The 21,430-nt window shown below is 28.7% G+C and overlaps 2 protein-coding genes across 2 annotated transcripts in view; one reads left to right on the top strand and one right to left on the bottom strand.

The window, feature by feature from the left end:
* Positions 1-21,430, top strand: part of LOC129960091 (uncharacterized) — a 244,023-nt gene that overhangs the window by 35,780 nt on the left and 186,813 nt on the right. Inside the window, exons 7-10 of the mRNA XM_056073199.1 lie at positions 8,933-9,056; positions 10,794-10,954; positions 16,628-16,717; positions 20,034-20,108. Coding sequence (XP_055929174.1) covers positions 8,933-9,056; positions 10,794-10,954; positions 16,628-16,717; positions 20,034-20,108 — 450 coding nt within the window. The remainder of the gene's footprint in view (positions 1-8,932; positions 9,057-10,793; positions 10,955-16,627; positions 16,718-20,033; positions 20,109-21,430) is intronic.
* The window catches only part of LOC129960090 (chaoptin-like), a 112,367-nt gene continuing 110,588 nt past the window's right edge, over positions 19,652-21,430 (bottom strand). Inside the window, exons 6-7 of the mRNA XM_056073198.1 lie at positions 21,076-21,144; positions 19,652-20,106 (exon numbers count right to left, since the gene is read on the bottom strand). Of these exons, the coding sequence (XP_055929173.1) occupies positions 21,101-21,144 (44 nt within the window). The 3' untranslated portion in view covers positions 19,652-20,106; positions 21,076-21,100. The remainder of the gene's footprint in view (positions 20,107-21,075; positions 21,145-21,430) is intronic.

Below are 21,430 nucleotides of genomic sequence, written 5' to 3'. Positions count from 1 at the left end.
AATAAATAGAAATCGACAAAATTGTAAAAAGCAATTGAATACGAAATATTACGAAAAAATATCTTCGACTAAAACGTCTGTATATTCTCAACGAAAAAAAATTACAATGTATGAAATTTTGTCTAAACATTTGAAGCAATCAATCGAGAAGTTGGTAACAGCCACAAAGCCGTTACACAACATTCTAACACACAGCACCTAAGAACAATAATTCAAAAATTACTATTACCACAGAAGCTAACTACATTTACTTAATTTAAGTGTGCAACAATTATTTTAAGCTTGAAAAAAAAAGGTACACACATATTTTTTTAAACAACTAAAAATGCATTTTTAGGGGAGAAAATACTGTCAAATAAAAATGTCTTAATTTTGTCAACAAAATAAGATGTATGAAAATATCCACACATTTGTCTTTTTCAACTAGAGTTTGAGAATAATACATTATAAAAATGGCAATATATATATTTATTCTTATCTCCAACATCTGAAAGATTCTAATAAAGTAAAAACTTACAAATAGAAAATCACACTTTAGTAACATTTAAATATAAATAATTATTGTCTGTTTTTTCAGTAGTGAATAAATAAAGTAATTCTATGAATTCCCCATTCCTCTCCAAGAAAATGAATTTTTATAACAGTTATATAAGCTTTTTTTTAACAAAGAAAAGGTCACGAAATCAGAACTTATTTAACTTGCCACCAAAATAACATGGTGGAAAATGTCCTAACATTTTTAGAAGTAGTGAGTCATTTAATACAAAAAAAAAAAAAAAAAAAAAAAACAGCGATAGATACCTTTATTTCTACTTTCAGCATCTGAAGAATCTTGTTAAAAGAGAGGGAAAAAAATCAAACTAGAACTTCTAGCACATAAGTAACACTGATCGCAATGACGGCTTCTGTGTGAACAATGGATAAATACAAAAATACTTTCAACGTAGAATGAGGTTTACTGAAAAAAAGCACATCATTTTATTTCATTGAGTCGATCCATTTAAGTGTCTGATAAAATAATGCGTCCTGTTCACAAATAAAACTTTATAAAACTTACGGAAGAGCTGAAACCGTTTTATCAAGCCAGCCAGGACCATGGCTGTCTTTCCCTCGAATTTACTGGAATGTCAAGTAGTTCAGGGAAAATAAGCATAGAACCGAAGTCGATGCATGAAATAAAGTATGGCGCAAGAGGTACTGGTGCCAGTTCTTTTAGTGCGATTCACCAACTTTACGACAGATGCCGTTCCAAAGCTCCTTGAGAACGAAAAAGATGTTTGCTTCTGTCTGAAGATAAAAGTTTGTTTTGGAAGAAAAGAGAAGAAAATTGTAACTGGAGTTGTTCTTCTCTTTTTTAATATCAAACTTCGAATGGAGTTTTTACAGGTAGAAGTTTGAAGTATGAAACCATTGTTTTAAGTTTGTGATCTGCTACTCAAATAAGAATTTTATATTTGCTTTATAAAGCGCCTGATAAATACCGGATTGAAAAATTAAAAATATCTATCACCTGTTAGCACAATATATTGTGCCATGTCTCCATGATATTGTTCGATACTTTCAACCCTGCGTAAAATCGTGAAGATAGACAGAGGAGTACTTTTATAAAATGGCGCTCATTGCAAATACTAAAGCAGATCCCCTTCTCAATATTTTTTTAAATACATTTTTTATATTCTTCCTCTTTCCTCAAATGTTATGATGGGGGAAAAGTTACAGTTAAATCTAAAAATATTCATAAAATGAGATATGGTAATTAAAAAGACAATTGTTAAACAAAATAATTAAAATGAGCAAAAAGCATTAAAAATATTATAAAACGTAATGTCTGTTAAATCGAAATATATGCAATTTTTCTTAAGGGGTCCTCAAAAGCATCAACGCCAGTGTCCCACCCACACCTTATTAAATTCCGCGCATGAGAGATTAAAGAAATACATAATGATTTTATCTTTTTCTGATAAATCAATATTTTCAGGAAAATAACTGTACGAATTTCTCATTCAAATCCTTTTTAAGTGATTTAAAATCTTAATATTCTATCCATTTATATATATTTAGTGAGAAATTTTAATAGAATTTAATTATAAACTTTCAAAACAATTTAAATTACAAAAACGTTTTAATGATTCATTATTATGATACCTTTCAAATGAAGAAATGGGCTTCATTTAATATTCATAATGCAGTTATTACTATTATTCTACTAATACTAAAAGTGGAATTATTTGTCCATTGGGGCATTACAAGCCAAATTGTTTGATTTAGTTTTACCAAATTTGACGCACATATACTTTGAATGATGCATATTTGGATTTGCAGATGTACTTCAAAGTGATTTTTCAAAAATTTATTAGTTTTAATTAATAACATTTTAAGTGAAATTCCGATCCTCTTAATATGGTTATTTCTTAAAGCATTATTATACAAAGATACTTGTTGCACCATCTTTAAATTCATGTATACATATATCTTTTCATTGATATATATAGTTGTGCAATTTTTCACAAATTTTAATACACTTTTAAAAATATTTCTAGATGTGAATTTGCAACAATATTTTTCAGTGCTGAAATTTCAATAAGATCTTTTATATTGTTTCATGAAATCCTTTAAATCGTTTGTTTTTCTTCTATTGAAAAAGATTTTTAAACGTCCAATAAGTTTCATGGTAGAAAAGTTCAAGCAAAGAAAAGGTAATAAGTGATTTTACTGCTTATCGATATTAGATTCTCTCTCTATTAGTATGATCTTGAGTATAAGGTAAACTTTATTTCAGGATTAGATTTGTTATATGTGGAATTTATTAAGTGTACATGAGTTATTTAGGAGATTTTCATAACTTCTAAAGCAATAGATATTTTTTACAGAGCATTTCATAAGCACACGCCTATTCTCCTTATTTTATGGCTTAAAATTTCTACAATTATAAATTTATATTATTCATTTAAGAGATTTAACGAAGTTATGTAATTTTTAATCATCTAAGGAATGCAATTATTGCAATAACAATTAGAATTTTCGTCAATAATTTAACATTTTTAGACATTTTACATCTTAAGAATGCAACAGATTATTTCTTGTGAGTGTTATTGTCTTCACAATAATAGAATTATTCCTTGACTTTTAGTAAGTTCTTCAAAATTGGTTTAAACGCGATTTGTAATTATCATTATTTCTTGTCTACATAATAAACATTTTTCACTGTTAAATCCCTTCTATCACTTGTTCGATCTTAAGTAATTTTCGTCTTTGGCTTTATTAGATAGAGTAAACACCTTTCAATATGTGCAATAATTTACCTTTAAACACTGACTTTTAAAATCGTTTGAATGTCTTTTATTGTTTTACCAAAATTGTCTTATATTTTATTACTTAACATTTTTAATAGTCCAATTAGGTTATCATATGATGTTTTAAGGACATTTTTAAGCTTGTGTTTGCTTTGGCATCTGCAAAATTTTGATAACTGTAAATGTCATTTCATGTTTCATTCATTATTATTATCTCTGTATCAAAATTAATAGGGAAAATAAAAATAGCCTATTTGTCGATTTTGCCACTTATCGTTCCATGTTCTCATGAGCTCTAGATACCCTATCTACCAATAAGTATTTGGATGCCCGTGCAAATGAAGATATCTAAGGTCCTGATCTAAGTCATGCCTTTTGTTCTTAAATATCGTGTAGGACACATTATAGGCGTTAGTACCATGCAAGATGCCACAGAATTCAAAGCTGTCTGACTTCGAGAAAGCCATAATTGTCGGATATCATGGAAATGGCCGATCTTTAAGAGACATATCTAGCGAGTTAAATATTTCAAAATCGGACAGTGGCATTAGTTATTAAGAAGTGGAAGGGGAGTGGTAATTATCTAAATGTGCTTCGACCCGGCAGACCTACGAAACTAAGAGATAATTCTGTAAAACTGCATCAACACGATGGCCCACATACCTCAGGACTTCCAACAAGCATCAGGGACTGTTGTTTCGATAAATAGAATCCTCAAGGAAGCACATTTGCTTGGATTCCACGACCTTGCAGCCACCCATAAGCCTTTGATAACAAAATCCAATCGCAGTGCTCATTTGAGATTTTGCAATGCACGTTGAAATAGGACCGTAGAAGAGTTGAAACAAGTTCTCTGGAGTGATGAATCAATGTTCAATCTCTACCAGTCGGATTGCAGAGTCTGGGCTTGGCGTATGCATGGAGAACGCCTTTTGCCAGAGTCAGAATGCAGTGTGCCTACAGTTAAATTTGACGGCGGTGGAATGATGGTCTGGATAGACTGAGACCCTTGATCCCAATCCATGTAAGTTCAACTCCTACTCCTACCCCACTATTATAGATAACAATGGGCTTCCTAAGCGGTGGCATTTTATGGGTTGGATCATTGCTATTTCCAGGATGACAATGCCACTTGCTAGGTTTACCATAGATTGGTATGATGGCAATGGGGTAAACCGACTGGACTGCCCTACCCAGAGTCCAGACTTGAATCCTACTGAAAACTTCTGAGACGATTTGGATCGCTGAATTAAGGGTTGCAGCAACCGTTCAAAACCAGCGAAAGAAGTTATATATCTTCTCCAAGCCGCGTGGTAGAAAATACCACTGTCCATCAGACAAACACTTGTGGAAATTATGCCTCGGAGGGTTAAGGCTGTAATTGCCACAGGTGGAGGCTCACCAATGATTGAATATGAATAAATTGTGTTTATCTCTTTTATCATAGGTGCCCAATTACTTATTGGTAGATAGTGTATATCATAAATGACCGTCTTTGTTCCACCATTTTGAATTTTCGAGAGAAAATATGTCTTCATATTACATTTTCTTTGATGAAAATTTTCAACAGCATTCCCCAACCATAAACACTACACTAATTTTGAAACTTGTTATTTTATGTTCAGGCTCAGCTCTTCTGGATACATTTTGTGTTCTCCACTGCTTTCCATTTTGTAGAGAAATAGAGAAAACACTGCTTAATTGTATGTTCTCTAAGATAGCCTTGATAGTGTTCTCCAGAACGCAACTCCTGAATAGATTTCATAAACAAAAGTAGAGAAAATCTTTTTATGAAGCAAAAAAGATAAATCTGAATTTAATTTTAAAAAATGGTTCATTTGTGAAAGGGTCAAAAACTGATGAATGTAGAAATCTAATTCAAGTATATATTTTTAAAAGTAACTAAAAGTAATTTTTTTGTGAAATTAAAGTCAGCTGATGGTAATATAAAATTTATATTGATCATTGATTTTGAATTCTTAATTTTGTATTTAGTTGAAAATTTGAGTAGAATAATCTTTCATAGGTACCTTAGAAATGCATTGTTATTAAAGAAAATATGCTTAAAGAAATTGGGAGAATTTTTTCGCCGAATTAAATTAAAGAAAATAACTCAATGATCGATACAGAAATAATTGAAAATATAGAAAAGAAAACAGAATTCTGATTAAAATCTACTTATTATGTCGAATAATAAAAAATTAATCTGAACTTAAAATAATTTTTAAAAAATTCAAAATATTTTTTTGAAATTAAATGAAGGCAATGCGATTAAAATATTGCATTAAAAATGAAAATATTTGGGTGCTAAACTTTGCAGGAAAATATTTGGAATTTTTATGAAAATACTACGCAGCAATTAAATAATAATTGGCTGTAAGAATATTTGAAACTGAACCATTTTTATAAAAACATCAGTGCATACCTTCGAATAATTGGGTTTCAAGTGGAACGCTAATCCTACGTCTAAAAAAATGTAAATGTTTCATTTTTTCTTGTTTTGATTTGAACTTAAAAAATATCCTTCCAACTTCTAAAAGCAGCGAAAATACCATATTAATAGTTTGTAACTCCATCAATGCCATATTTCATCGTAGCAAAATTTTTATTATTTATAATTTCCAAGCTTGGCATTTTTATTATTAATGAAATTTATTCTCGATCTTCGTTGTATACAGTCTTGCTATTCGTCGTCTAATTTTCATAAATCAAATATTTTTATTTTGAAAAAAATTGCTTATGGAAATAAAGAGGACATTTTCAGCTGCTAAATTTAACGATTGAGCACATTATTTTTTTCTTTATCGCATAAATAATGTAGAATTTTTTCTCTGCCTAAGATATAATAATTCTTAATCTAAACTAGCAGTTCTCACCTTATGGTACGTGTATCTCTGGAGGTACATGAAAGCAAGATTGGGAATGGTGGAAAATGAAAAAAAAAAAAAAAAAAAAAAATGCGAAAAAGGGATTTTGTTTCCCCAAGTTTCTTGAGAAAAGCGAAAGATATGTTATTCCGAAAGCTCACCGTGTAGGAAACATCAAATAAAAATAAAATGAATTCAATGTTAAACCAATGAAATATTTAATACCCTTCATGTTAACGGATCTTCTTAGAAGAAAAAAAAAATGATCTAAAAAGAGACCAGTCATATTGAAGTAAGCTTAACGCAGCTCGAGTAGAAAGATAATATTTGTCTTCACTTGAATATAATTTTATAAATTTGAACTACACGAAGAAGTTTAAGGATTGCAATAAAATTGTTTCCCATTAGAATATTTGATCATCAGGATGAGTAATTTCTAGTTTCATTATGTGATTATCATGTAAATTAATGTGACATATTAAAATTGACTTTTTATTTGTTGGAATTTGGAACAAGCAAAATAAAAAGAGGATTAAACGGGAAGCAAATCAAACAAACGTTGTTATTATTGATAGCCCAGGGATGGTTAGGTGAGAGAGAAGCTGATATGACAGTAAAAGATACTTGAAAATAAAGGTGGGTTGCACAGTTTTAAATTTTAAATCTTAATATGGGTTATAATAACACCATAGTTAGAATATTTGAGAGAATTAAAGCTATGCGGTGAGAAAATATTTCAATATGTTATATGGACTCACTGTCTTGCGTATAGTCAAAGAATCTTCTTTTTACGGTCACCACCAACAGTAATTGGCATCGTGGTTATGAACTCCTGGCCTTCACAGTAAGCCAGCTCGACAGAATGAAAATGTAAGCAAAAAAGAAAAAAAAATCTATTAGAATATTCTCCCCAAAGTTTTTCCGAATTCGCTTCTTTCTGCAGAATAAATCCCTTAACTTGATTTTTTTACTGTTTAAATTGAAGATATCTTCTGATTTGGAAACATGTTGTCTAATTAATCCAGTTAAGAGTACATCGAATAGTTAGGATATTTATGGTTATCAGGTCATTTTTGTTTTAAATTATGATGGTTCTAAAGGCCATAATTTTAAATTATAAGTTTAGTAATATTATCCAATGAACTAACTAAGCTTGGGATGTATATGATAAACAAACTCATTAAGTTTTATTATTCCTTTCATAAATTTTATAGCAAATCTAAAACTTATTATTTTTCTTCATTTATTTTTCAATCTTAGAAGCATTTTTCATTGTTATACTTTTGCAGTATTTTAGAATGTTTCTATATTTTAATTTCAAACCCCACTTTTGATTTTACTTCTAGATTATTTTGTTTGGTATAACAATCAAATGTAGCTTACTGACCAAATTAATTTTGCTAAATTAAAAATTCATTGGTGTTCGATCAAGATCACCCCCTTCCCCTAAAAAAAAAAATACCGAAATGAATGTTATTTTGTGCTAAAATCCCTTCAACTAAAATAATAAATAAAATATAGCTCAAAATGGGTACTATTTTGTAAAAAAATACATGGAAATATATTAAATAAAAATTAAAACTACCTAGAAGAAAAATTCATAATCATTAAAATAGCATTTTTTTGTATGAGATAAAAATTTCCTTTAAAGTTGAAGAAAAAATTTAAAATAATGCTACGAAAATTTATAGTTTTAATTCAGGAAGAATTCAAGCACAGTTTTGAGACAATGTCACAATCTTGAGCTTTTTAAATTTTTTTTTACGTTCCCAAGTAGAATCTTGCAGAAAATATAGCTAAGAAACTCACTTAGATTACTCTGCTTTTAAATTTTTTAACATTTGAAAGCAAAAATAGTGCATAAAGACATCTAGAATATCCCATTGAAGTTTTTTTAATGACAGTTTTCCTTTGAATTATAAATATATTCTGCTTCAGCTTCAAGAATAATTTACAAATTTAGAGCCACAACAAAATTTCTTTGACGCCAATGAGGTCACGAGTGAAATAAACATGTTACCTTCCTTAAAGTCATTTCTGTTACTCAATAAAGACAAAAATTGCTACCGAAGTATATACAAAAATATTCTTAAAAATGTAATTTACTGAAATTAAAATCGAGCAAAAAAGCATTTTTTTTTCTATTATAAGTAATATTTGCCTGGTGGAAGAATTCTCTAATTAGTATCTACAACAGTTTGCAAAAAAAAAAAAAATGCTACTACATCATCCTGTGTCTCGAACACTTCAGATGCTAGGTGAATGCGAATGCGAATTCAGATGAATGCGAATTGAATGGAAATAGCAAGAGTAGATTAGAAACTGAATTGAAGTACGAATGCATGTGAAATTAGATGATAGGTATAAAAATCAACATAGTCATGAAAAAAAATACAAGTATCAAACAACAATAAAAGGAAAAAAGAGTGTATACATGAAAGAGAAAAGAATATAGAAATAATTTTAAAAATACATAAACAAAAATACATATGTTCAAAATGCAAAAGTAAGAAAGATATCTCAAAACCCTATGCGCACACACAAGAAAACGACACAAAAAGAACTCATAATAAATTAAAATGCAAAAATATAAAATGAATAATATGTAAACAGAACAATAATAGCATTTGAAAATTAAAAAAATGGCGAATTGATTGATTGTCTTCTAATTGTGAAAAACTGACTGTTGTGTATATGGCGAATTATATGTATTTTGCATTTGATATATTTCAAGAATGAATAATCTTACTAATCATCTATATTTATTAACAGATATACTACGATTTAATAGCCGGTATAGAACGGACCGATTTTTATGATGTCTACCAGGAAGATGGCGATACATTTTCAAAAGTAACAGAAAGGAGCATATCCATTATCCATGACTTCAAAGCAGGTAAAAAAAAATACAAAAAAATCTTTTTATGTCTAATAGCTCTTCGGTGAAAGTTAGACTTTTTACTTTACCGTAAGGCTTTTTTTCAATCAAATGTCAACACTTATAAAAAAAAGAAGTAGATTTTTTTCGGGGATTTTGCTCCTTCCTATCGCCCTAGGAAATGCGTTCGTCATTTTTATGACCCTTTCGAATAGCGGCGTGACGTTGCTCTGAAGTATCTTCTGCTCTTCAAAGAAAGAAGTTGTCGCTTCGATAGTTTTCTTCCAGACTAGGTTTTTCGGTAACTCAATAAACTTGTTCTTGTTTACAGGAAATCATTAGCTGTTAATGGCTGTCGTTCAGTTGAGATACGATGTCAATTATTTCATAAGGAGAATCTATAACAAATGGATGATTATTGATACACTTTTGAGTAGTCTTTCGTAAAGAGAAAGTGCTACTCATAGAGATCATAAAGAAAGAAAAAAAGATGCGAGCAAAGGTCAATAATTTTTGTAGACCGATGTGTTAGTTATTTATTTTCAAGGAAATAATATAACATAAAATATATGAAGTAATTGATTATGGATAGATGTTTTAGTAAACTTCAATGAGAAGAATCTAGTACTCATATAGATAAAAAATTTAAAAAGAAAACAAGGGAAAAAGTGCACAGCTTTTGTCTACTATTGCATGTGTTTTTTTCATAAAAAATATCATAATACCAGCTGTGCCAAATGGATAATTATTGATAAAAATAGTTCTTGTTGCATTTGATGAGAAGGAAACCGGTCCAGAAAAAATTGTGTTGTGAAAAGAAGTGAATCAATGACTGTTTTTGTCGATGCTTTGGGGATATTAATAAGTATCCCTCTGTAGATAGTATCAAATGGATCGTTGTTAAAAGAACTTTTAATCATCTGTGATGAGAAAATTAATCAAAAAAAATCTGTATTAGCAAATATGAAATTTTTGTGCCCTGCTATGCGTGTTATTTAATTCATAAAATAATCCCATTTCAAGATATATAAAATAGATAATTGTTGATAAATCTTTGCTTGCTCTTGAAAAGAAGTAATATTCCTATAGATAAAAACTGTGAAAACAAAATTGGTAGAAATGAAGATATGCGCCTTTGTAGATGATCATATGCGTTATTTTTCTTATAAAAGGCACTCTACGAACTGTTAAAGTCAGGCAGTTTTTCATTGTTACTCTTTATTGAAATGAGTTAAAAAATAAAAATAAAAGTAAATTAGTCGAAAGTAACAATCTTAATAAAGTCGTTATACTACATCTAATATTTACAATATCATAAAAAAAGTAGTTATCAACTGTGATAATTCATTTCTTTTTGAATTAAAGTAATTTTTTCATTTATTTATTTCTTTTAAAAATATGAATGATATCTTTAATTTTTAATTAATATTTGCAATAAAACATGCAATAAATATGTATCTTTTGCGGCTGTTTAGAAGATGACGAACTTCACTCGAATATCAGATTAAAAATAATCCATTTCCATGATCGTTAAACGTTTAGAGATATTGAACTGAGAGTGTTATGCATTTTAGACATTATTATATCTATTAGGAAGAATATCGTAGGGTAAATGAATTCGAAATCGAAACACTATCAAGATTTTTCGAAGTATCCTCGCTGGTAACTTCCAGTTTTTGATTATGATGCTGTAAGCTATTTAATCAATTTTAAGAACACAAAAATATTAATTTTAATTTAAAGATTATCTTTTAGGTATTCAGTATAAATTCAGTCCAGCAACCGGAACCTGTGAAGTGGATGCTTTTCTAAGTAATATTGGTCCCATTTCGGTAAAACTGACTGGAAAAGACAAGATGTCTTCTGGAAACGAATTCTTTAATTTGAATACAGACAAAATACAGTATAATGGAGTGGTAAGAATTTTTGTATTAAATTTTGCTTATATTTCCTAAATTTTTTACTGTCTGGTGACAATTATTGATGTATGAGTAGTTATTTAAAGCTTTTTTGTTCATTTGGTTTGACTATTTTAATTAAGATATATATTTTAGCAAACTTATCATTCACATTCATCTCGTTAACTAACAATTAACCATCGTCAATTATTTATGAGTTAGTAAATAGAATATTAGATTTTTAATAATAGAATAAATAACGTTCATTGTATTATAAAAATTTAAAAAAATGGTTTCATTATCATAATTTAATGTTGGGTAAATATTTATAGATTTCTAGATAGTCAAATATTCTCACTTACTTTAAGTATTTTGGATCATCTGAAATTATATATAGCCCATTTGCCGTCGGTCCACATTAAATCGTCTGATCAAAATTTGAGTTTCACTTTTATTTCAAACTCCTTCGAATTTTAATTTGCGTTCAAAACATTGCATACAGTTGAAAAAGAAGTTCTTTAAATGCTTCTAAATGAAGAATTTGGGAAAAATTGAATTGTACTTTTCTTCCAGCCCAGGGCATGTTTCCAGTTTGAGATCCCAGATTCTCGATTAGTTCGCTTAACTTTTATCCCTCCTTTGAGAGGGATATAAGCAGAATCTTTGCTAACCGGAGTCATTGTAGCTGTTTTCCTCACAAGAATCGCATTTTGAATCTGTTTCAAATAAGCCTCTGATTCTTCCCTATCTTAATTATGTTTTTGCTTAGGATTGGTATCATTACGTCAGAATGGAAAACGAAGAAAAAAGAGCAAATGTATCCTTTCAGCTTTATAGTATACTTAAACTTAACACACGGATATATAATATACACTTTAGCGATATATATATTCCAAAATTTAGTTTAATGTACAATTTTGATGAAAAATGGCTTGCAAAATTTTATTTACCTAATTCTTTGTATTTTTGAATGAGCGTGCTCATGTATACATGGACAGACAGTTTTCCTGCTGGCAGATTTAGGTAAAATTTATTTTTAATAGGATTGTTATTTAGCTACGGGATAAAATAAATTCGTACATAAAGGGATTCATTGAAGGAACAGTTGTTATTCAAATTGCTTTTATTTGCTAAAGAACTCGTAGATAAATATATTGCTTTGATTCTCAGAAAAATAGTTTGAACTCTTGCCATAGTGTCATATCTAAAGAAGAATGGCAAAAAAGCCTAAAAATAAAATTTTCAGCTATATTTGGGGTCAAAATGTTAAACATGCCAGGAGAATTATTCTGAAGAAAGCTACAAATTATATTCCAATTAATAATGTCATTTACACAAACGCTCATGCGGCAAAACCTTCAAATTGTCTTTAACCTTTTAGTATCAGTGTTTTAAGAAATCTTCTGTTACGCATTCAATTATTCATCTGCTTTCTAGTGCTATACTATGTTGTCGTTTTTTCTCAAGCTTAAATAAATTCTATAAACAATACCTCTCAGTCTCTTCTGATGAAACAGAAAATAAATATAGGAAAGTGTCACAATTTTGAACTATTTCGCCACGTCAACTTTATATCTTGTAATGAAATTCAGTTTTACAAATTTTAATCATGAGAAAATTAAGTTCAAATCAAGTCTGCCATTTTACTTAAATGACTACTATTCAATACTGATTTCTTCTGTAAGTACTCAACATGGTGATTGTGATGTTCTTCCGCCCAAATATTCCTGAATCTAAAACTGACTTGTGCTTGAAATTGTACTGTACTGATCTGTACTTCAAACTATTTTGGAGTGCGACTTAGATGAACCACTTCACAAAAAGCGCGAAATCGTCCTCCAACTGATATTACGTTTCAAAATCTCTACGAAAAAGAAATTACCAACTGATATGAGAATAGGAACTCCCACATTTTCATACGCACTAAGCATGAAAGTAGATAACTTTTTATTTTATTTTTACTTTTTAATTACAAATTATTTAGTTTTATGATTTGCACTTTGAATTTCTACATAATGAGTTAAAGCATGAGTTTAATTTTTTTATAAAGATTTTGATCTTTTAATTTTAAACTATTATATAATGCTTTTTAATCTGTGGAATGCCTATTTTTACCTTCTCTTTTAAAGCGTACTAAATGTCTATCCCCTTAATTCATCTATTATTAAACTATGAGCAATTCGGAATTTTAATAAGCTTTAGATATCACTGTATATTTGGGCTTTATAGCAATTTCTCATTGTTTCTTCACATGAATCTCAAATTTAAAAAATAATTCTCTTAATGTCACCTGTATTCTGGAATTTAACAACTTATATTAAGATGGAATAGTCAGAAAAACTCGGGAGTTAAATGCATTGTCGTCGATCTTGTAGACAGACTGCGATTTGTTTACCAATATATGAACATATTTAAATTGAGCTTCTCAAGATGATGTAGCTTGGATAAATGACAAAGTTTTATTTTGTACTTTAGATAATATTCATTATTATTATAATTTTAGAACTTGTCATTTATATGGTTTAAAAATAACTTTGTTTGGAAAATTTAAGATAAAATAATGTGATATTTTATCTCAAATTTTTCTATAGAAATTTCTTTAAAAAAATTAGCACTTAATTTTTTTGAGCTCCCGCTTTTAATTTTAGTTTCTAATTTACAGCTTCACTGCTTAACAAATTGCTAATAGTTTTGAGCGAATTAGAGTTCTTTTTTAATTATCTTGTGTGTACTAAAATCATGGAACTGATTCATTCGTTGACGTTCGAGTAAATTGGCATTTCTTATCAAAAATATTACCTCTCACGAGAAATATATAATCTTATTTTCGATTGTTTCTTTCGATGGAAAAATTGTGTAAAATTAGGACCAAGCAAAATTTAATAATTTATTTCAGGGTTAGAAATTAGCAGCGTTTTTAAATTAGGCTTGGAATTTCGGATTCTAGAAGGGTCCTGCACCTAGTTACTTTAATCGCAGATCAGAAATTTATATGATTACGAAATTTAGAGAAATTTATTATCTGTATTACAAATTACCCCCCCCCCCCCGGAAAAAAAAACTCACATAGTAAATAAACGGAAATAGAGAAAAAATAATAACAAATTGTAGGATTTGTAGTAAAAATGAATGCAATTATAACAATAGATTTCTTGGAAACTCATGTACTGAATATTTAATCAATTTCAATATCCCAACAGCAATTATAGCCGATCTAATTCATCTTTATCACTTTACAAAGTCGTAATGCTTTGTAGGAGTATTATAAACATTTTCTCAGGAAGGAAGCACACACATTAATTTCTTGATTTTTTCATAGAAATTAAATTATACGAAGTTTTAAATTTAATGAAGTTAAATATGAATATATGCACAAGAACAAATATGCAATGCTCCTTTTTGCATAAAAAATTAATGATTTTTGTTTCTTATTCATTTCCATGGGGGCTGTTCTCTATATCTGTGCCTTGATTTTTTAAATCAGAAGCATGACATTGTTAGAGTGTAAACATTCGTTAAGGCAATTATTTTTATAGGAAGAAATTATTTGCAGAGGAAATAAGATGGGTTATATAGGAACTAAAAAATAGGCCTAATAAAGAACACTTATGCAGGACAAAAAATTAAATTTTGAACTCTGATCTGAAACATTGTAGCTGATTCATCTGTCTTGCCTTTGCCTAGCTGGACTAAATCAAACGCTACATTTCATGCTTAACAACTTTTACATAAAGGAATATACAAGAAAATTGTCAGCTCAAAACATTATCATATTGATACAAGCGATAGTGAATATTTTATTTTGGATTTAATATCCAAGGAAATTTTTTTTTCATAATATTGAAATCAGCAAAATCAACCGGATTAAAAGATTAAAAAAACAATAAAATTAGTTTAGATATTTTTACAGCAAATAAAATGCATTTCTGCAAATTGCATTCAACATTTAATTTTGAAAAAAATTATTAAATCTAAAGAAAAAAATTCATGGAAATAAATTTGGATTTTACTTTAGAGTAAACGCGATTTTTGCAAAATATATTCCGAAGTTACTGATGAAGCATTAAAATTTTGATTAATTTATAATGAAACAAATTTTTATAAACTCTTTCTTAGTTAGTATTTTACTACCAAAGAAATAATTATCTATCACATTTGGTTGCTTTATGGCTAAAGTTCTATCCTGTAGAGCATTACATAAAGCATTTGTATGATTTTTAGAACATGAGCATATAGCATGCCTCCTAAAAACATTATCTCGTTAAAAGGATGCCTTTTATCCCATGTAAACATTTAAGATTCACTGCGAATACATTTCAGCTTTGTATCTGTTAACCTAATATCCGATACTGTTCTAGAAATTGCACAAAGAAAATCGACTTACGAAGATTGTCGCTGAAGATTGGCTTAACGTTTGAGAAAGTGCATTCTAAAACATCTATATAAAACAGTAAATGATATTTACTTTGCATGAAAACAATGATATAGATCTTTGTCATATTAGAATGAAAAATGATATGAGCTCTAATAAATGGCTTTCATCGATCTGTCTGCTGTCTCAACTCTCAAACTGCTGTTTTTGTGTTTTGATATTCATAGGCATATTCAACGTTTCGTTCCCGCAAACCATGTCTTCCCGTGGAAAAATAAAGTGAAGTTTATTCCAAATTTGTCTACATTTCGACCATGCATCTGTCATGTACGCACACACACACACAACTTTATATTTCCGTCATCAAAATTCACTAAAATTATAAGTGATTACGATTCGAATGCCTATTAATATATTTATTTTAAGTTAAATGTTAAGAAAACAGAACGAGGCTTTGAAGCAAAAGTTCATCACAATACTCTTTCTGATAAATCTTCACATACTTATACTGAACTCATAAGAAAGAATGTGTGAAACACAAACAAAGAAAAAAAAATTGTGAATAAAAATAAAAATAGTTGCTGAGTTATTTCAGCAGTCGACGTCAAGTGCAGAAAAAACTTCGAAATTTTCTCTTCCCTGAACAAAAATAGAAGAGTGCTGACAAAAGTATTTTTTAAGAATGCAAATTCAAAAAGAATCTCTTCAACAGAAAGAATATTGTTAGCAAAATTCATGTGCTAAAGAAACTTTTTCACATTTTAGTTGCGGAACGAACTATATTTGGATGTCATTTTCCAAAAATGTAGATAGAAGATAAAATAGAATCAGTTTTTTTTCTTCTTTTTAAACTCATGTCTTTTAATGCCATTGTGAAACATTCAATCAGAACTTGCGATTTTAGTGTAGCTAAGCTAAATAAATATAACATAAAATAAGATAAATAAAATGATTGTAAGTACTTATTTACTTAAAGATGAAAAAACGATAACAATATTTGGTTTCATATAATAACTTAGAATGGTTTTGACTAAAATTTTGAATATCCTTTTTGCGAGTTGGAAATAAGAGAAGTGAAAATTCAAAGAAAAATATTTGCTTATTTTCTAAATTAGAATTTTCTAAAACCGAATAAAAGTATATAGTATGTTTTTTTCCAAATGCAATTCTAGTTCTGACCTTTAAAAATGATCAGAAATTCTAACTTCAAATAGTCTGAAATTATATATTTAATAAATTATAGTTATTCAAAGAATACTTTCAGCCGAAAATGCATATAAATAATAGCTCAAAATTGAATTTCTTTTTATTCTTATTAGTTTCGCACACGTGATTATGAAGTTGATGTTTACACCGCTCCTGCAGACCTTTTCGGCGAGAAATACATTTTCTCATGGTATTTCAGTACGGTAAGTTTATTTTTATGGAATTAAAATGCCTACGACGATTACTTGATGAATTACTTACTTCATATTTCATTCTTTAAAAATCCTTTTCTAAGCTGAAAGTTTAATTTCTATTGCAACTTTTGAAAATTGTTTATATAATGCATATTCACAAAACCTTTTAATTGTACTTTTTCTTAATAATTAAAAATTTTTAAGTATGCTTTTTTGTGAGAATTTATCTCTTTTAAAAAACCATTCAAAGTAAGCTCATCTGTGGAATACAACTAAAGTCTAATAAAGAAGATTTTGGTAGATTATTTTATTGAAAAGATTATTCTATTATTGAAATTTCGCTTGTAAATTTCAGTTGATATTGTAGAAATTTAATGTAAAACGATTTTATTCAAAACTGTTAGTCAACAAAAGTAACAAAGAATAATTTTTCTTTCTTTTTTTGTGTCGATTCAAATTTTATTTTGTCTCTTACGAATTTTTGCATTTTGCTCATATAACGTAGACTGTAAATAAAAGAGCTATCCATTGATGTTCAAGAATTCGAGTTTTAATTAAAACGTTGATACTTTTTCTTATTGTACTTTCTTAGATTCTTACAACGCAATAAGCATTAGTTTTCTGCTGCTGCGTATTTATATGCCTGGAAAAAAATCTATAAATATTTTTAATACTTTAATTTTATATCTTGTCTGTTTACACATTATCTGTCTGCAGTGAAATTGAAATATCCTCTTCTTAAATCTAATTTTCAGTTTAATGAAGGAGGAATATATAGCATTTCAGCTTTCAGCTTGTTTTAATTAGATCTTTTTTAGTGCAACAACTAATGTTTTGATTCGATTGAAATCAAGTGAAATGTAAGCGACAGTAAATGGATCAAGGCTTGAAACTTTATCCGGAATTCTTGAATAAGGGGAGTGGGAGGGATGAACTTTCTTTCTAATTAGGGGCATGCAATTTTATTTATCATTAACAGCAATGATAGTACACATCTGAGTATAATGAAAATTAATCGCATTTAAAGGAATCGATAGCTGAAATACCATTATATATATATATATATATATATATATATATATATAATATACTTATATATATATATATATATATAATTAACTTATTACATTACAATTAAAATAAAGGGAAAAATTCTTCACAAGTTAATTCTTTTAAGCACTCAATATGTTTCATATTTTTGAAATTTTTAATATGATTTTTTTTTATTTGCTTTGAAATAATGAGACAAAATGAGCCAAATTTAATTTATTCTTTCAAGAAAAAATAGTTTGAAACAGTGATTTTGTTTTTTAATCTGAAATGCCTTATTAAGGACCACAAAAGTGTTAAATATCACGAATAGCCAATTTTTAAGACACTTTGTCTGAAAACTTATATGTTAACATTATTTGAGATAAAATTTTGATAGATATTATACTGAGTTAAATCCGATGGATATCAAAAATTGGAAGGGGCCGCGGTGGCCTGGTGGTAAGGTCTCGGCTTCGGAACCGGAGGGTTTCAGGTTCTTGTCCCGATTCCACCGAAGAACCGTCGTGTAAGGGGGTCTGTTGCACGTTAAATTCGTCATGACCAAACATCCTCCCGCTGGTGTGGTGTGGAGAGGGGGGTGCCAGCTCAGGTGTCGTCCTCGTCATCTGACCGAGGTTCAAAATGACGAGGTCCGTCCCAAAATAGCCCTAGTGTTGCTTTAAACGGGGCGTTAATATAACTAAACTAAACTCAAAAATTGGAAATATTTACTTGCGAAAACTTGTAGAGACTTTTGAAAAATGCAAGAGACTTGATAGAAAAAGTGCATGCATCTTTTTTGCTTTGAATTGGGTACATTTTCTTTTGCGATTATATATACAGAACGCTTTATGCCATAGCAACTAAAATAAATAAAATCCAGAATTTGTCAGTAAAGTCCCAATTACTGTTTTCTCGAGTTTAAATTCAGTTTTTTTTCTTCTAAAAATTGACGCAAAAAGAATTGAACTAAATCATATGTTCAAAAAAATTTTGCTTTTGCAAACTTCCCTCTTTCAATCTTTACATTGCATTGAATCACTCTAATATTATGAATGTGTATGCATTAATTTGAAAGAAAAATAAAGATTTTAAATAAAATTTGATCAAATTTATTGTTAATGGTTTTTTAGTTCTTTCAGCTCTTTAGGCAAAGTTTGAAATTATGAAACATTTATTGTTTGTGCTTTTTTAAGTATTCCTGATTTTTTAAAAGTTTGAAATAAAAAATGAGTATTTTATTATCTCTGAAAAATTGTTTTTAAATTTTCATATTTTTGGATTTGCTCCATTCTACATCGCAGTAATGAATGAAAGCGTTTTGCGCCATTAATTTGTACGCATTATGCTCTTTTAATAAAATGATCTATTTAATTTCTCATTTCAATACATATTTAATGTAATGAACATATTAATGATTTATTTTTGCATTTTTTTCTTCTTTTAATAACAATATATATACAATTTATTTATTTTATCTGTTCACGTTTCAACACAATATTGTTTAAGAATACGCCTGGTGTTCATAAATAGTCTAATAATGAATGAATGTCAAATAAGAACAAGGTCAAATATACTTAATAGTATTAATATTAACCTAATAGTTTATAATCCATATAGAATTCTTGTATCTCACAAATATATTAATATGGTAATTAAGTTAATAATATTAGTTTAATCAACATGCATTGGATTTCCTTAGGTCAGCAACCTTAGGAAACTGCTCAGTCTGTCTAGTGGAAAATTTGTCATTGCCAAACTTTGTATCCTTCCATTCCAACTAGCGTCCCTTGCTAAACCTTTGAGTTCTAGAGCGTTTCGTAATGGTTATTTTTAATTAATTTAATTATTATTGTGACTATGAAACACTTTTGTGAATATTTGTATATTATAAAATAATCACCACGAAAACAGCATTTTATTTTCCATTTATGCATTTATACAAAAACAGAAAAACAATGAACAAAGTGAGTACATCATCTACTGATTAAAAACTGTTCCGGAATTAGCAATTTTTATAACATTTATTCTTTCCAATTTTGAGTTAAGTCTGCATCTTTTTGCATTTATACATCATTAATCTCGTATCCGAACTATTGATTGAAAAGTTTTATTCACAGTAACCTTGACAGAACCATCAGTTCGAGAACCAATTGAAAGTTTGAAATCAATTCTCGATTTTCCACACAGTTTCTCGGATGGTTCTGAGTTTTTGGTTTTAAATATTGTATCATCTGATGCCTTCATTTTAAGTCAGTGATTCAGAATAACATAGGTGATTTAATTCATTTAGGATGGGATCCAAGTCGCCTCAAAAGGAGAAGTGGAGCAGAATGTGCTTGTCCGTATGGTCATCAGAAGTGCAACTGTAAGTAAAAGCAAATAGTTTGATTTCCTTTTTTTCACAAGTATTGAACAGAGACATGAAAAGTACTGTGTCGAGATAGAATCTTTATTTTTAGGATTATATTTAATATCAAGATATATTTTTTTCAGTAAATGAAATCTGTGCCCTTGCAGTTTTTATTTTGCTCTTTAACTGTTCTTTACAGCCATATCTTTTAGCCTTATTTACATGCTAGAAAAATGAAGATGAAATAATGCAGGATATTTTTTTAATGTTATATTAAAATTCAGACCTAGTCACCTCCTTCCCATTATTCAAATTAAAAGAATCTAAAAGGTTTACGCTTAACGTTGCTCAAATAAATAACACGAAACATTTGAATTTTTTAAAGAAATGTATTCAACCTGAAAATTCTTCATTTAAAATGACGGTACTATTTTGCAAACAAAATATAATATTTTCACTGAAAAAATATTTTAATAGGCACAGCTTGTGCTTAATCGATGTTTGAATGGTGCCGGATAGCATTGAAAATTTTGTTGTTCACTGTCGATCTGAATGAAGTAAATGTTTCTTACCAAATGAGCGACATTATGTTTATTTTTATACATATTTGGAGCTTCTTATTAAATTATTCAAAACCGATTTTTTTAAAAAAATATTTATGCTCTATGTACTATTTATTAATATTTAAAAATGAATTTTCTTATTGAGTTCACATTTTTTTACCACTCATTGTCTTAGTTTCAGTGCTTTGCACATTTTTTAAATATCTGACGAATGCGCTGTAAGAAATTTTCAGAACGTTCATTTATTGAAGGGGATTTTAAGAAATAGTGCTGTTCAACTTCGCTTATTTGACGCTATAATTCCGAATATAAATATATTATGAAATGACGCGCTTGAAAAAAAGAAAAACTACTTAAACCCGTGGATGTATCAACTAATATATCGAAAGCAAAATTGGAATTTTATTGTATAAACTCACCAGATAACAAGGTTTGTCCTTTGATTCATGAAGAATGCTCCAAACAGTGGTTAATAATTCTTGGGGGTTCTAAAAATAAACACAACGTGTGACATTCTGATGTTATCATACAAAATGATATAGAAGAGGAAAGGTTAAATGAAACTAAATCTTAAGAATTATACTTTTAGTTTGCAAGCATCATTTTTTGAGGGTTCAAATCGCAAACTATGTCGAAAACTGATAACCATTTTTTACGTGGACTGTTTGCGATTTTCAGATACATAATTGTTCTAAATTCTCTATTTATTAGAGATTTTAGAATTTACTTTCTGTTCAACAATTTAAATTAAAATTTAAATAAGCATTTCTGAGT

Source organism: Argiope bruennichi, chromosome X2 (assembly GCF_947563725.1).
Source record: "Argiope bruennichi chromosome X2, qqArgBrue1.1, whole genome shotgun sequence".
NCBI classification, from domain to species: domain Eukaryota; kingdom Metazoa; phylum Arthropoda; class Arachnida; order Araneae; family Araneidae; genus Argiope; species Argiope bruennichi.
The sequence above is the reverse complement of the archived record's forward strand: the minus strand, read 5'-3'. Positions and strand labels throughout refer to the sequence as shown.